The sequence below is a fragment of the Bubalus bubalis genome, chromosome 12 (genome assembly GCF_019923935.1).
Source record: "Bubalus bubalis isolate 160015118507 breed Murrah chromosome 12, NDDB_SH_1, whole genome shotgun sequence".
Lineage (NCBI taxonomy): Eukaryota > Metazoa > Chordata > Mammalia > Artiodactyla > Bovidae > Bubalus > Bubalus bubalis.
Genome location: NC_059168.1, coordinates 48,165,908 through 48,182,904, shown reverse-complemented (window position 1 = coordinate 48,182,904; position 16,997 = coordinate 48,165,908). Strand labels below are relative to the sequence as shown.

The window sequence follows — 16,997 nt, the reverse complement described above, 5'->3', positions numbered from 1 at the left end:
GAGGATACACTGTATCCTCAAATAAATTGAATGAAATGAGCAAAAAGAAAATGTTTCAAATGTGATGGTACTTAAATACATCAATTAAATGCTCAGTAAGAATTTATTGAGAGCCTACTATATGCCAAGCACTATACTATAGGCACTTGTTTTACAGCGCTGGAGGACAGCCTGGCATATAGGAGACATTCAATAAAGGTAGATCTGACCGTCCCTTTATTCATTTTTTCTAACTCCCTTTCTTGACTCCGCCCAGGTTAGTTTTCCTGAAGTCCCTCCTGTGTGAGGTTTTTAGACCCAATGCGGCTGCCGTACGGCAGCGTTGCAAGATGGCGGCCTCCATGTTCGCCGGTGCGGTGAGAGCAGCCTCCGGTCAGTGAGAAGCGACGCGCTCGGTTTATGCTTTCATAGAAGCGGGGACTGGCGCGGGAGGGAGTGGACGTTTAACGTGGGTGGAGGTTAACAGGAAAGGAGAGGTGATCGTTATTGAGGACAGAAGCTTGTTGCGAATTTTCTCCGGAGTGGCCTGTATTCGATTTCAGCTCCAGAGAGCGCCGAAATTCTTGGACCCTTGCGGACCTGGGGTTTCCCCCGGTTTCCTCTTCCGTACCGGCTGGCAGCCATTCCTCTTTCCCTAGAAAACAATCCCGAAGGACGAGGGTGGGGGTAGGGGAGTTGCGACGAAGACAGGAAAGTTCCACCAAGGCCAGGATCCGTCATTCCCAACCTTTGACCTTGAGGTGTTATTTAATGTCTTTGAACTTAAGAGGCTACGGCTCTAAAATAGGGCTAACAGCATCCACGGAAATTTCCTTGTGTCCTGTCTGGGACGTGGTGTATGCATGAGATTCAGGGAGTGTGCAGGGGATGTGCCTGTTTGGTTCCCTCAGTGCCGGTACAAGGGGTCTTAAGAGAGACAGGAGTGAAGGATTGCCTTCACTCCGAAGACTTCTGCAAAAGTTAGAGATCATTCAGATACGGTTTTAAAGAGTCCCATGGACAAAGGAACCTGGTGGGCTATGGTTCATCCAGTTGTCGAACATTTCCATCATTCTGTGGAGTTTTATCAATGTGCACACTATGATTATTATTATTTCTAATTTTTATTGGAATATAGTTGATTTACAATGTTGTGTTACTTTCTGCTGTATAGCAAAGTGGATCATACATACATATACATATATCTACTTTTTAGATTCTTTTCCTATGTAGGTCATTACAGAGTACTGAATAGAGTTCCCTGTGCTATACAGTAGGTCCTTATTAGTTATGTTACATATATAGTAGTGTGTATGTATCATTCCTAATCTCCTAGTTTATCCTTCCCACCTGGTAACCATAAGATTGTTTTCTTCATCTGTGACTCTGTTTCTTTTAACGTGCACATTCTTGAGTCCCTCACTAGTCTCAGTCAGAATCTGCAAGTGGAGCCGGAACTCTGTGAGTGATTCTGCTTTGCAGCCATGGACTCTGAGTCTGGTGATTGTGTGAAAGATTGATAGAGAAGACACCTAGCCCCTCCATGATCTGCCTTCTGAGCTGCCACCACTCCTCCATGTTAGGTCCAGTCCGTGCTCCCAACAAGGATTTGTCTCAGCTTCCTCACCTTTGCATGTGCTATCCTACCTAGACACTGTGCCTCCCGCTCTTGTGGCCTGTTCATTTTCGAGAGGGAAACTCAAGTACCTCTTATGTTATCTTTATGAATCCTTTTTCTGCCGCTCTGCTGTCTCTCCAAGGAGCTGTGGAGCTTTCACATCTCTGCCATGCTGTTTCCTGTGTATGGGAGTTCTGTGTCATCCCAGTGTAAGCGCTGGTGGTGGGAATTAACTTTACATATGTTTTGTCCTCTACTGTTGACCACAAAACTAGGACATATCAGACTGGATTGTGGTGGTGGTAGCATCTCTCTCTAACTTAAAAAAGGATTGACTTATACACAGATGGGTAATGTTGTGTATAAGCTATATCGCAATAAGAATAAAAAGCTCCATGTGTGAGTCTGATGCTCAGGACCCATTAATTAATTATAGCACTCGGTTGCTTTGATGTTACTTCGTTTTAAATATCTGGATGTGTATTTTTTTTTTGTTTGTTGGTTTTGGCTGTGCCCCTTGGCTTGTAGGATCTTAGTTTCCCAATCAGGGATCGAACTCAGGCCCCAGCAGTGAAAGCACCAAGTCCTAAACACTGGACTGCCAGGGAATTCCCTGGATGCATATTTTGGAGTGTCATATTAAGTATACATGCTTTTCTCTCTCTGCAGGGATTTTACGGCCCCTGAACATTTTGGCATCTTCAGCCTATCGAAACTGCACCAAGAATGCCTGTCTTAATTCTGTACTGTCCTCCCGACATTTCAGTCATATTCAGACACCAGTTGTGTCCTCTGCTCCCAGACTGATCACATCTGTCAGAAACCTGACATGTGGGCAGACTGCCACAGTCCTCAATAGGTTGAGTATTATATTTTAGTAAACATGACTCTTGGACAAAAATTCTAAAATCTTCATGCCTACCACAATATCTTAGGAGTAGATGAGATTCTGTGCCTACCAACAGTTGATTATATAGACTTTGTTTGATAAGATTAGAGAATATGTATGTTAGTGGAGACGACCACTCAGGACCCACTTCTGATGCTCTAGATGTGGTTTTCTGGGTGGAAGCTGTCAGCCAAAATAGAAGCTGGATAAGATGCTCAACTTAACAAGGCTGGGCTGCACATGGTGCTCATTCCGTCAGCCAAGGTTTAGTTTAAGTACTCCTGAGTGCCCAGCACCATACTCAGCAGAAACCGTACAAGGATAAAAAAGTTGAAGCCCTCAAGGAAGGTTTTTAAATTTTTATTTATTTGTATGACTGCATCAGGTCTTAGTTGTATCATGTGGGCTTCTCTGGTTGCAGGGTACAGGCTCTAGAGTAGGCTGGCTCAGGAGTTGCCCCATGGCATGTGGGATCTTAGTTCCCTCACCAGGGATTGAATCCACGTCCCCTGTATTGGAAGGCAGATTCTTAACCACTGGATCACCAGAGAAGTCCCCCTCAAGGAGTTTATAATGTAGTGCGCAGGTAGGTGAGAGATCAGGTAATTAAGCTATACCAGCATAAATTCTCAGGGATTAAGGGAGTAGATTATGGAGGGCTTGCAAGTTGATGGCAGTTTCTATTCTTACGGGTGGCATCATGGATCATTTGAAGTAGTAGTGTATATTGAAAGTCACCTTTATTGCACTGGAGCTGCTGCTTTCATTTCTACAAAGTGGATTTTATCCTTTAATGTCTTATTGCTGAGTTAAAATTTTTTAAATGTATTTTAGAATGGCCCTCTTGCTCCCAAATGTCCTGAAGCCACCAGTCAGAACTGTAACATACTACAGTTCGAGAAAAGGCAAGAGGAAGACTGTGAAAGCTGTCATCTATAGGTTTCTTCGACTTCATAGCGGTCTGTGGCTAAGGAGGAAGGTGAGTCTTCACACAGTGACTTGCTTAGAAGAGGAGTGTGAGGTTAGATGGGACTGAAGCAAAATTCAGTTAGCCTGTTCCTTGATACATCTTCCCCACATCTTAGCAGTAGCTTTTACAGCGCTGCACTTGAGTCCCAGCTTTGTGGGCATCTCTTCATATAAGCGAATCCATGTGAAGAAAACATGTTTTAGCATTCAGTATAACAAAATATTATTCACAATGGCAGAAGTTGGTACTGCAGAACAGGTTCATCTCAGGTCTCCTACATATCTGGCTTATCTAAAGATTACTAGAATCCCTTTGAGGCTCCTAATGTGTAGTATCTTGTAGGGAGGCTCTGTTTAAGCTCCAAGCATTGAAACAGTAGAGGGGACTTCAAGGACTTAGCTCCATGGTGAGGTTTGGGACTGAAGCACTTCCAGCTGACCCTGGATTAGGTTCTCAAGGTGACTTAATCTTTATGGCGGAATAGTAACCCTTCATAACCCCTGCCCCTTCTCTTTTTTAACTTGACAAGTTTTTGTCCTTCGGTGTGTATGATTGGCAACCGTATCAGACAGAACTCTTAGTACTTAATTCTGATCAGGGACCACGGCTTCTAGAGGGGGACTCTGACAGATTACAGATTATTCCTGTTCTGTCTTCTCCCACAGCAACAGGTGGTAAAAGTGAATGTGGGCTTTTTCATTCATATCCTTAATTATTCATGGAAGCAGAATGGGTAGTAATTAGAAAGCAGCTGAAGACCCGAGTTTTCTAGGACACTGTTGATAACTATTCAAATCCTAATTCCCTTTTACTATTTGGAAGTTAACAAACAATTCTTTAAAGGTCAAAATTTGTTTCCCTGTGAAAATAAAATAATTGGTAGGATGGTCTCACTATTTGAAGGGTTGGAAGGATTATCTTCTCTCTTATAAACTATCCTAAATTTGTAGACAAATAAGTTGACTGGCACTCTGAGCTCATTTCTCCACTAGAACAATCCTGTGGTAGTTAATTTCTTATATTAGTTAGTAGAAGCTCATGTAATCCATAAGTACCTGAACTGAGTAATTCAACAGATACTTGTGAATTTTGTGCCGTTGGAAACATTCCTTCCCCTTTGCTAGTAATTATTTCCAGGTCCACATGTGACCCAAGACAAAATGAAATGGCTGGTCTTCCTTGCCTTCCTTTCCACAATCCCTTTTATTGGGCTCTGAAACCCTCACAGTAGTATAAATGACCTGGTCAAGCTCCCCAATCATAATACCTAGTCCCTGCTCAAGACCCCCAAAGTATTCCGTATACAGAACAGCCTGCTTCATCAAAATCTGATTTTAAGAAGAAAACAAAAAAATCCAGATGGGTTAATTTACACTAATGTATAAAAACAGTATAAACATTTGTATAAATGTTTATATAATATAAATTATTTTAAATATATAAATATATATATTTATATATAATATAAATATAAAAATATTTGTATAAAAACAAATTATTTTCTGCAGCACAGTTTCATCCAAGTGTTCCTAATTTTTAGTCTTTATTCCCTCCTTCCATTTCTGACCCTAGAGACTGTTTAAGAAGTCTCAAGCACTTTCTCAGTGGCCACATTCCACAGAATAATCATTGAAGGAGATAATTCTGTTGGTGACAGGCAGGACAGTAAGCTAGCTAGCTAGCTATCAGATCCACAGGGACCCAGTTTGGCTTGCAAACTAGAAAACCTGTTAAACAGATACAGGGATTTTGCTTTGAACCTTTCAACTTAAAATTGTAAGTAATGAGAAGTAACCATCTAATCTCTGGCACTGTCAAGTCAGAACTCTGAAATAACCCTTCCTTCTTTCTAAGCATCACTGTACTCTAGAAGTTGCTAACCACCAATGACACTAAGGCATGTGAAGCTCACGGCACCTTCCCATCAAAGAGTTGTGGTTTTGTTCACTTAGCATGCTGCCCTAAAGGAGCCCTTGGCTCTTTCCAATGGCTCAGGTTCTAGTCTCACCTTCCCTGTAAATTACTGTATGGTTTTAACCAAGCATTAACCTGGATGACACCTAAGGTCTCTTCTACTTTAAATAGACTATGATTGGGACTTTCTTGGAGGTCCAGTGGTTAGGACTTCATGTTTTCACTGCCAGGAGCCCAGGTTCAATCCCTGGTCGGGGAATTCTATAAGCCACAAGGCCAAAAAAAAAAAGAAAGAAAAAAGAAAATAAATAAGCTATGATTATAGTTTTTATATTCAATCTCAGTATCTGTTTCTTCAGAAATTCTTCAAAATTAATAATGTATGGATGATATATAGGCAGTTCTGGATTAAACATATGGAGTAACTATTCCTTCAGCACTCTTCCTAATAGTTTTCCTGTAGTCATTGTTCCTCAAAAGAGTACTTATTACAGAAACTGCTCCCCAGGGTGTGAAAAGGATAAATGACGCACTATACTTGAGAACTCTGCTTCTCAGCCCTTGTAATACTTAGCTCCCATAAATGAACACAAGTGTCCAGTTAGCTAGTACGCCATTATCCTTGACATTTGGAAGAGAGTAGTGTAGCGGTTAAGAACTCTAAATAGTTCTGGGACTTCAGTCTGCTACTTCACTGCTCTAATTGTTTCTCTTTTATATGTAAAATCAGAATAATAGCACACTACTGTTGAAGAGATAGTAAGATAACGCATATAAAGTTAGCTATTAAAATTGTGTATCATTACCCTGTACTTCACAAGCCACAATTTATTTAGCTTTATTTTCTGTGACTTTAAATAATCTTTTTAAAACCGTTAAGTTATTAATACTTGTTTTTCAAACTATGCATGCTTTCTCTGCCTACCCCCATTGAGAATCATATTTTTCTGAAAAAACATACCAGCCCCTATGAAAGTTTAGTCTCTGTTCCCAGTGGGCCTATAAACCATAAGTAGTGAAGATAATCTGTTTTTTTCTATATAATATAATGTTGTAAATGTCTTTGTAATATTATCTAACAGGCTGGTTATAAGAAAAAATTATGGAAAAAGACGGTTGCAAGAAAAAGACGCCTGAGGGAATTTGTCTTCTGCAATAAGACCCAGAGTAAGCTCTTAGATAAAATGACAACATCTTTCTGGAAGAGGCGAAACTGGTATGCTGATGATCCTTATCAGATGTATCACGATCGAACAAACTTGAAAGTATAGATCAGAAGATCCATGATTTCTCAGTTATTAACTGTATATCTGTGTATGTATGGTGTCTTTGCAAAGATGAAGTGGTATAAGACATGATGTAAATTGTACCAACTGATACTTGGAACATGGGGTACCAACATTAAACTTAACAATGTTTTAAAACTTAATGGATTAAACATTCCCAGATTTGTTTGGGGAAATATAAATTTTAAATTATTGATTAATTTTAACAAATGGCAGTGACTTAACTAGTTTTTCCAATTAGGCTTATTTAGTTGCAAGGCATCTCCAGTTGGGACAGATGTGAAAAGACTGTAAAGCTAACAAGTTAGTTCAAGCAGTGAGACTTTATTTTAAGGACATGTGCCAGAAATACAGGAATACCTCACACCACCCAGAACTAACCCCCAGGCCTCAGGGAGAGTAGAAATTATAGGGTGATCCTGGATCCAAGGCACCTCCAGGGACCTCAGCAGCAGAAACGGTGGCTCTTTAGGCTTGGGTGGTCTGCCATGCACGTGACTAAGTTCTTTTTACATCACTGGCTCCATTCTCTCTCCAACTCCTCTGATTCACAGCTGTTGTTTATTCTTAGTGTCTGCTGCCTCATAATAAAGCTAGCTTGCACCCTTTGAGGTTCTTTTCTACATCATGACCCTCAGCTCCAGTTTCCCATCTCTAATTACCAAGAGACTCTAATAGGACCATTTTGTCTTTTTATATCAGGTTTCATCATGGGTCACTGACCAGTCAATGTAAGGACTGACTTTTCTTAGGTCAGGAGCCCACCCTAACTCATTTGATTATGCTCGAGGTTCACGTAGAGCCAAAGATAGTTATGTGAGCAGTTTCCCTCAGGGGTGAGCCTGGGGTGATAACACACACCTAGTATACCAGGTAAACAGTTATCACTGAGTTTACTGGAGCAGGATTTTTTATTGAGAGAAGAGATGAACTAGCCTTTTAGTATGCCCATTCATGAAATAAAGAGGCTATATAAGTGGAGACAAAAACTTCTTAACCAAGAGTTAAAAGATACTATATTTCATAAAAGTTAATTTATCCCCTTGAGGTTTCACATTTTCAACTGTGAGGGTAAATGTTTTCCAGAATTTGCCACATTGTAGAATGTAAAGGGGAAAAAGTAATTTCAATCATTTTTAGAAACGATTCATGATGCATTGTTCCCTTGAAGAGGACCAGGTAAGCAGCACTGAGGAAAATTCTGTTTTTCGGGAATGGTTATAGTCTAGGGCAGTGGTTCTCAGCTCTCCCATCAGAATCATCTGGAAAGCACTTTGAAACAGCAGAGCATTTTGCCTGGGTGAAAATCATTATTAAATACAATTATGCTTCAGTTACTGCTTCAGATTCTTTAATAGTTGATGATGATAAGATGTAGTTCAAATAAATTAAAATATAACCAAACTGACATTCTGTGGCATATCAGACTAGGGTTATTAGAGGAATTCCTTGAAACTAGTGTGTTCATTAAAAGGAAAAAGGGCGACAACAGAGTGTTTTAAAACTGCAAGGCCAAATGTGTGTCAGGTTCCCCTGGTGGCTCAGCAGTGAAGAATCCACCTACAATGCAGGAGACCACCCTGTAATGCAAGGGACACGGGTTCAATCCCTGGGTCAGGAAGATCCTCTGGAGAAGGAAATGGCAACCCACTGCAGCATTCCTGCCTGGAGAATTCCATGGACAGAGCAGCCTGGTGGGCTACAGTCCTCGGGATCTCAAGAGTCGGTTACGACTTGGCGACTCAACCACCACCACCACCACCACCAAGTGTGTGTCTCTTTATGGGACCAATTGAAAAAAGAACAGACATTTGATTTGAGATGAGAATCTCAAGAGCCTGAAGCATGGGATGGCTTTCTGTTCTGATGAGTTTTCATTTCCTCCTGCTTCCCGTCCCTCACAAGGGCTCCCCATCATTTCTCATTGGCCTGGCTCCTTACCTCTTCTGCTCACCCCTGGAAGCAGGATACAGCTAGTGCCCTACAGAGCCTTTCACATGCCTTCGTGACTTCTTAGTGCAGTGTAGACAACCAGGTCTTGGGGACTCAGAGCACCTTGGTTCCCCTCTAGGCCAGTGACAGGAGAGGTAGAGATGAGGACGTGCCCCGCAGCCAGAGATGGACTGAAGTGGAAGGGCTAACCAGATTTAGAAAAAGGAATTTTCATATATATAATTTTTGTTTTGTGGGTAGCAGGGCTTATCAGACACTAATTTTGTAGTTTGACAACAAAATATCTTATGAAAGGTCTAAGTAACATTCAAGTATATGTAAAAGTGTAATTTATTAAGCACCTACTGTGTCCCAACATGTAGCCACAAAACAGCTAACCCTCCTATCACCCTTCCAAGAAAGAGGGTGACACTATCCATCCCTAGTTTAGATGTGCAGAAACTGAAGTTCACAGAAGGGAAATACATTACCCAAAGTACTGCAAGTGAGTCCCAGAACCCAGGTTGTCTCCTTGGAACCTTGTGTATTTCCAAGTCTTCCAACAACATGAAAATCCACACTGAAATCCACAAGTGACTGAAATCTAGCACCATAAATACTAAACACTTCCTCATGACACTGAACCAAGTCAGCTTTTAAATTAGATAACTTTGCTTTTCTGTTATCTTAACCTGGTTAATCACATTTCCATTGACCATGGACTTGGCTCAGTAAATGAATGAATGAGTGGATTTTCAGCCTGCCTTTGATCTCTTCTGTCCATCTTGGAGTCATCTTCTTCACCTGCTGAGCCTATGCTTTACAGTCCTTGTGTCAAACGTTTAGGACTACAAAAGCAAAGAAAAAGCGTGTTTCATTGTGATGTTTCTGAGTTTCTAAGTCTTTGTGACCGCCCAGTGAAGCCTACATGTACCCGTTTCTGTCTTAAGGCGAGGGCTGTAGTGGCATTGAGGGCCCCACACCACCCGGTGCATCTCCGTGTGCAACGCCCTCTTCTGACCTGCACACGTTCTCCCACATTTGCAGGTAAGAAAGCAGGTTCCAAGAAGGAACGCAGCAGACCAAAGGTCTGTCTGCACAATTGAAACTGCCTTCCAGCCGAACTGCTCTGCTTTCACAGCTACCTAGTTTCCACTGGTGACCTTTAAAAATGTAAAACAAACATACTGCCAGATGAATGTTTGTGTGATCAACTGGTTTCAAAGCACTGATAGCATTTAGTATTTTCTCTCTGCAACAATTCTGTGTAGTAGGCACAGAGCCCAGACACCAGGCCCGTTAGTGACTGCACACTCAGCTTCTAATACTTGCTCATGAATACATTTTTTTTTTTTTAAAGATATTTGTTTATTTGTTGGCTGTGGTGAGCCATCATGGCTGCACGCAGGCTTTCTCTGGTTGCGGCCAGCATTCTCTAGTTTCAGTACACAGACTGCTCAGTGCGGTGCTTTTTCTTGTTGGAGAGCACAGGCTCAGTAGTTGTGGTGCACAGGCTTGGCTGCTCCGTGGCATGTGGGATCTTCCTGGACCAGGGATCAAACCAGTGTCCCTTGCGTTGCAAGGCAGACTCTTAACCACTGGATCACCAGGGAAGCCTAAATACATTTTTTTAAAAGGATTTTCTCTTTCTTCATAAGCCCAGCATTTACAAAGATGTCTTTTAAAAGAAACATGTTAAGACTTTATTCAAGATATAGATCAGGCATTATAACAAAACAGAACTTCAACCTTTGGAATACTGTAATTTTACATCCCTTTGATGTACAGTCCAGTATACTATTTGATACAGATCGTCCTATAGGATTACAGAGATAAACTAAGGGGGAGTGTGCACAGTCACCATCCAGAACGCCAGCCCTCTGGTGCCTGCGGTTCACGAATGAAGCACTTCTTTTACCGTTTGCAGTGCTGTGCAAGATGAACAACTAGGAAGGTACTCAATGGCGGTCGTGGTTGACAAGCACTGTTATCACAGACACACGGACAGTGTACTACAGAGAACACACAATTCAGAGGCCAGCAAAGTGAGCAAGCTATTCACACAAAGCCAGGAGGGATTATGCCTAACTCTCCAGTTTGTAAGTACAACACCCTCTCTCGTCTCCTCAGAAACAGAACAGGTGCTCAAAAGCAAAGAAAAAGTTACTACATGAAAGGTACAGACTTTCCATTAGCATTTTGTAAACAGCCCGTGTCTGTAAATCAGCAAATTAAAAACATTCAGTTTTACCGTCTCGACAGAACTCCACACCACTATGTGTACACTTGGAGGCATTCACATTTTTCCGTCAGTCCACACAAATATACAGCTTGTTGGATAAGTAAACATGTTTTGCCAGAAATATGACAGCTGCTCTCAGTTGTACAGTGTTTTTAAAGAAACCAGCTCCCTAAGCAACACCTGAAGGAAAAATAGTTACATTAAGACAGCAGTTTGGGTATCTTTCTATTTTTTTAAATCTTAAATGAGAAGTAATACAGCTTGTCTGAGAGTAGAGTGCTTCAAAGTCATTTTTGGCATTGTTGAGTGCAAACTTGAGAGCTCATACTTGTTAAAACTCTCCACTGTAAAATGGTGAAAATATAGCTTGTTCACAATAGGATTTTAATCTCTGCTGCTACAGGCATTTATTATTTTGGCCAGGAAAAAAAAATTGCTAAAAAGCTGCTTAATAAGCTTTTTTTTTTTTTTTTTTTCTTTTGCATTTGTTTCTGATAATTCTGGGTACTCCCAATAACAGGTAAATACATTTTAAAGCCTATGTTTTTCCTCTGTCTGAAACTACTCTGTGAGCTTGAAGAAAGCCGGTTTTCTGTCTTCACTAACAGATCTAGCTATTGGTGGGTATGGGGCACAAACATTAAACAGACAGCCTCTGTTTGCCCTCCTGAACCCCACATTTGCTTTTAGGGTTATTTTCCTAAATCCTTTTGTAAATTACCAAGTCACCTTCAGAGGCATTATGAGGAAAAGGGATTTAAATTTGCAATCTGGTAACAACTTCAAGTAAAACCGTTTCCGATGTGGCTAAGATCCAGCCAATGTGTCATCAGCAAAGACTGATGTAGGTTTGTGTAGCTCAGTCATGCTACTGTCTCTAACTGGGCCTGTTTATAGCTGACTGACAGTAGGTTCTATGTACGTGACACTAACTCTCTAGTGTTCAGGGCCTATCTATGAACAAACACAATCCAAGTATAATAAGTAACTGGGTTGTGACCACTGCATGCATCACACTGAAAGGAAACATCAATTCTAAGCACAAGTAGACGAGTCCTACATTTAGGCTCAGCGCTTCCAGTGGGGAGTAGCCGCCACTGACCAAGATGCTATTTCAACCAGATTCTTCTTTTCAGATAAAATTCTTAATTAGGGAGTCGCCTCAGACGGTGCTTTGTTCTCTTCCTAAAAGATGTGGGCCTGTATGAAATACAAGTGCCCATGAACATGCCACTTCTCTCTTGCTCACACTCCACACAAGCCAGGAGGCAAACGGCACGAGCCACCGCTGCCCGTGGAGCTAAGCAGCAGGTCACATTCATGAAGATGCAACCTCTAGAACCTTCTAGAACCCGGGGTTGGAATCATTACCTAGATGTCTCAGATGTACCTCTCGGAGCATCTGAAACAAAGCATGGTTCTAGGGTTGGTTTTGTTTGGGTGGATTGGTTCATTTTTGCCAGTCACAGCGCAGGGTACTATGAAGGAGAAATAAACACTCAATGATTCGTCACAACAATCCCAGGAGTTTACATCCAAAGGTGAGCCAACCTGCCTAAGGCAATGAGAAGTCCTCACCCCGGAAGGACTCAGAAGCTCCTAATCCTGTGTCTATGGGGGAGACAAGCTTCCTGTGACTTTTCCCTTATTCTAGGCTGTTCCCCTGGCCTCATTATACCCACCTCTGGTACTGAAATATCATATCTCCATTCTAAACTTCTCTGGTATACTGACTGAAGATTACAGACCATCACCCTACAGGAAAAATGGATGTCCTTGAGGTGTGTTTGGAAGCTTCGTAAGCACATCTGAGACACCCTCCAGAATTAAAATAATCTTTTACGCTTCTGTTTTTGCTGTTTGCTTATACATCAGAACCTCTGGCAGCCTTTGCCAAGTCCACGGTATCAAGCCAAAAGCCATAAATATGTACATCATAGTCCAAAGTATTAGTATCAAGAACAAAAAAAAAGTTTTTTAAAAATTGCTTTGTTTGCATATATAGGACTAAAAACAAAGTATGCAACAAATAAGTTACAAATGTACATCTCAGCAGCTCGGTGGGGGAATTCTCTTCTGTTTCTACAACACTGCTGTCTGTATGCCAATCCAAGGGTGGGAAATGACTAACCTCAGAAGACCTAAGGTCACACCCCACACACACTACCTTTCCCTTATCCTCTCCCCAACAAAATAAAGAAAAGGAAAGGGGGGCTCTTAGAGGGGAGAGAGGAAAGGCCACGTCCGAGGCTGTGCACAGAGCACACCAGCTTGCGGGTTTCTATGTGATTAGTGAATAAATAGCTCTTTAAGGCAGAGAAGAAACATTCTGTGGATCCGGTGCTGTTGGCTCATCTCACTCACGTGGTTTCAGTGGCCGAGGATGAGGTACTTTTCTTCCTGAAGCGAGATCGAAGGATTCTAGGCGGTGCCTGGCAGAGAAAACAGAAACAGGACTGACCCCTCGGTTTGGTATAAACATGAATGCTTTTGAGGACAGTACCTGGATGAGTTTGTGTTGGGACTTCAGCTTTTCTGGTCAAATGTCCATGTGTGTGAGCAGGCTGGTGGGGCTGGGGACCCCCTTGGGGTCTCCACCACAGCAATCAGAGCGGCCTCCCAAGCATCCCCCTAGAGCTGAGCCAGTGGAGGAGCCCAGTGCCCCCGTCTTCATGCTCTCCTAAGTCCCTGCACCTCCCAAGTGCACAGTTGCATGGAAGAAGGACACAACTTGTTTCTGCCTTGGGAGCGAAATGATCTTAACAAGTGACTCAGCAGAGAGAAAGGCCTCCCCATCACTTCCCCGGTCTTTGTTATTTCCTTTGGGAACTGGCCTCGCGTTTCTTGGTACATGCTTAAAATTTCCATCACTGAATTTCCAGTCCTCCTCCCAGATGTGAAATCCTTTCATGCAGAAGCAAACCACACAACACAGGAAACACTGGCTTTATACATAAAGAGTTCTACCTCATCTCCCCTGCCAATGACTATCAAGGGACCCCCTCCTCCCATGGAACACAGATCACAGGGGCTGCTACTGTCATGATTAAAGAAAAGGGAAATTCTTTCTCCTGGCATAGTGCACTCAAGGGGGTTCACCACTGCCCCTACCTACCCTCAACCCCCATCTGTCCACTTCTCCGTACTCAGCTGCATTTTCTACACTATCCTTTCACATCTCCATCCCTTCTGACCAGAGGCCTTTCCTCCCTTCTCTGTCTGGTTATTTCCAGTCCTCTTAGGAACAAGCTCCAGAGTCACTCCTGAGCCCCACCCCCACAGCCCAGTCACAGCCAGGATCAACTCCTTGGTTCTCACGCTGTTTAGCAGATGGCACGGGGGAGCATGCTGCTCTGCGCACAGTCTTCCTCAGCCACACTGTGCCTTCCTAGGGGCAGGAAATGCACCACCCTCTCCCAGCAAGGAGCTCCGTGCTCAGCGGGCGCACAGAAGGGAGGCGGGAGAGAAACAAGCACCAACAGAAGGCTCTGGCCTTCCATATACTCAGTCCTCCCACCACACCGATGTGACAGAAATGTTTACCAGCCACCTCTGGACAGGATGAGAGAAGAATCAGCGACCTGCCTCAGGCAGTTTAACCATAAACAGTAAAGCAACATGGGCGGTTTTATAAAACAAAACCAGGGATTTTCCTGGCAGTCCAGTGGGTAAGACTTCACCTTCCCACGCAGGGGGAATGGGTTTGATCCCTGGTCAGGGAGCTAAGATCCCGCATGCCCCGTGGCTGAAAAACCAAAACATAAAACCATAAAACAGAAGCAATGTTGTAACAAATTGAACAAAGATTTTTAAAATGGTCCACATTAAAAAAAAAAGGGCGGGGCACAAACCCTCAAGACCTAGAATGGTTCTAGCACCTTGCATGCCCTCCGAGCTGGGTCCCTCTCCCCATCATGGGGCTGGCTGGGCTGTAAAGGACTCCTCAGACAGAGTCCAAACCTAGAATATCTTCTACCAAAACCTCTCAGTTCAAAAGGACCCCTGCGTGCCCCACTTTGAGAAGGAATCTAATGAACCATGCGCTCTGCGGTGGGAACAGCTGTGACCTTGGTGGGACAGGCTGCCAGGCTGCTGTGTTGGAGAAGGGCAGCTTGTCCACACACTGCCTCACCTGAGTCTCACAAGGGTCTCTGCACTGAGGGCAGGGGGGCTCCCAACTTGCCTCAGTTGGACTCTCAGGTTGCAGCGTTCAGCAGAAGGGGAAGGAGGGGAGACCTGATGAAACAGAGAGGAAGACTCTGGGGTCCCCCAATTTTGCAGGCCCTGCATCCAAGCCCAAGGCTGTGACCCAGAGCAACGACCTGAGGCTCTAGGCTTGGCCCTCCTGCCGCCAAAATTCCATCCACGTCCATACTTGGCCAGAGTACATATATCAAGTGTATTGTTTTGCTCATTTGGCCGTGCCTCTTCAATAACATTTTATGAACATCTTCTGTGTTGGCCAACAAGTTCGTCTGGGTGTTTCCAAACCCGAACGAACTTTTTGGCTAACCAAATATTTTGTATCGGCCACTATGTTGTGACATGGAGATAAAGAGATGAACAAGCTCTATTTATAAAGACATGTCATAAGACATTCTGAATTGTTCTCTCCCTCAAAACACTCATTTGGGTTGCTTTTCACTCACACATCATCTTAAGTTGGTAGCTGGATGTTTTGTTTGTTTTGTTTAATCCTTAGATATGATCTCATTTCTTCTATTCCCAAATAAAAGTGGTAGGGTCTTTTTCACCCCTTGGCAAGTAGCTAGAAGCTACCTAGTGGCTTCTCCTGCCTGTTTGATGGAGGGAGGTCTCCCCTCTTCAGGCACTCAGGTGTTGGGTATCCCAAGAGATGCCACTCCCAGGAGCCCCAGATCTCCAGGGCAAATCCCTCTGTGAAAATACATGCTCCACCCCACAGCCCCCAATACCGTGTACCTCCTGGGGGAACTCCGTCTTTCGAGGTGCTTTAAACTTGTACATGAAGTCCAGCAGGTCTTCCTCCTCCTCGTCAGAAAACGCCAATGGGTTTTGGACCTGGTGGGGCCCCCAGGCCTTCACACCACCCTCATTCACATCGCCCTCAACCACTGAATGGCCATTTACAATCTACGCAGGGGAGACAAAGTACAGCAAGGTGGGATCAGTGTAGAAAGGAGCGAAGAAGGGCAGGCCAAGGTTAGGCACACAGCACGGCAAGCCAGGCCAGTTAGGAGAACTGAGGCCCCGACAGCTTCCTGGAACGTTGCAGGGGATCCAGGACCACTGCAACCATGAGGCGCTATGCACAGGAACAAGCGCAGGCTTCAGAATCTACTGACAAGCTATCGGGGGAGGTGGGGGTCCAGCTGGGGGTACCTCTGTCTAAACAGATGGGTCACACCCTACAGCTTAGGGCTGTGGAGCCACACCAGAAGAACACCAGGGGGAAAGAATATCCTCTGGAAAGGATGGTGGCAGTCACTTCCGGAGGGGAATAACACAGTTTTCTGCATGATACATGCAAGCTGATGGTGCCTTGATTATACTTGCACATACAGCTCCGAGCTGTCCTCAAGAGAGAGGATGTAAAATGCCAGGAAGCCTTCAGAAAGAACCTTAAGCAATGTGTAGATTTTTCATTTCAAAGGCCAAGTGCTAGATAGAGAAGCAAAGGAGACTGGTGGAAGGAGAGTCTAGCCGCAGTCTTCCCCTCAGAGGCAGCAGCGAGATTCCTGTTTTGGTCTGCCATGACTAATCCACGTGGAAAGCTCCAGAACTTATTTGTGTCACTGTTGTTGTTGTTCACTCAGCATGTCACACTCTCTGCGACCCCATGGACGGCAGCAAGCCAGGCTTTCCTGTCCTTCACCATCTCCTGGAGTTTGCTCAAACTCACGTCCATTGAGTCAGTGATGCCATCCAACCACCTCATCTTCTGTCACTCCCTTCTCCTCCCACCTTCAACCTTTCCCAGCATCGGGGTCTTTTCCAATGAATTGGCTCTTCGAATCGGGTGGCCAGAATATTGGAGCTTCAGCTTCACGTCACTGAGTCTGCAACATCGAATGTGGAGCATATTCCATGTCATCTGGCCACGTGATCCTATCTCAGTCGAGATATAAAATACTTCCTGTCCCAGTCTATCTGACACTCAGAGACATATCTTTCTAGGCTTCATATAT

The 16,997-nt window shown here is 43.6% G+C and overlaps 2 protein-coding genes across 9 annotated transcripts in view; one reads left to right on the top strand and one right to left on the bottom strand.

Annotated features, from left to right (window-relative positions):
- Nucleotides 1–221: 221 nt before the first annotated feature.
- Nucleotides 222–6,799, top strand: MRPL35 (mitochondrial ribosomal protein L35). 2 transcript variants are annotated; one of them, XM_006074760.4, is made up of 4 exons: nucleotides 222–372; nucleotides 2,267–2,456; nucleotides 3,321–3,465; nucleotides 6,453–6,799. In XM_006074760.4, exons 1-4 carry the CDS (start codon nucleotides 330–332, stop codon nucleotides 6,639–6,641), a joined length of 567 nt encoding a protein of 188 aa, XP_006074822.3. In that variant the 5' UTR covers nucleotides 222–329; the 3' UTR covers nucleotides 6,642–6,799. The 2 variants fall into 2 exon arrangements, with proteins under 2 accessions (XP_006074822.3, XP_025116956.2); XM_025261171.3 differs by lacking the exon at nucleotides 222–372 and adding an exon at nucleotides 786–959.
- Nucleotides 6,800–10,265: 3,466 nt separating this feature from the next.
- The window catches only part of REEP1 (receptor accessory protein 1), a 137,742-nt gene continuing 131,010 nt past the window's right edge, over nucleotides 10,266–16,997 (bottom strand). For 4 of the 7 annotated variants that reach the window (XM_044925998.2, XM_044925993.2, XM_025261168.3 and 1 more), the window contains 3 exons: nucleotides 15,772–15,923; nucleotides 14,963–15,066; nucleotides 10,266–13,262 (listed from right to left, as the gene is read on the bottom strand). In XM_044925998.2, coding sequence (XP_044781933.2) covers nucleotides 13,187–13,262; nucleotides 14,963–15,066; nucleotides 15,772–15,923 — 332 coding nt within the window. In that variant the 3' untranslated portion in view covers nucleotides 10,266–13,186. Of the gene's footprint in view, nucleotides 13,263–14,962; nucleotides 15,067–15,764; nucleotides 15,924–16,997 lie in introns of all 7 variants that reach the window. The other 3 variants (XM_044925994.2, XM_044925996.2, XM_044925997.2) reach the window with 2 other exon arrangements.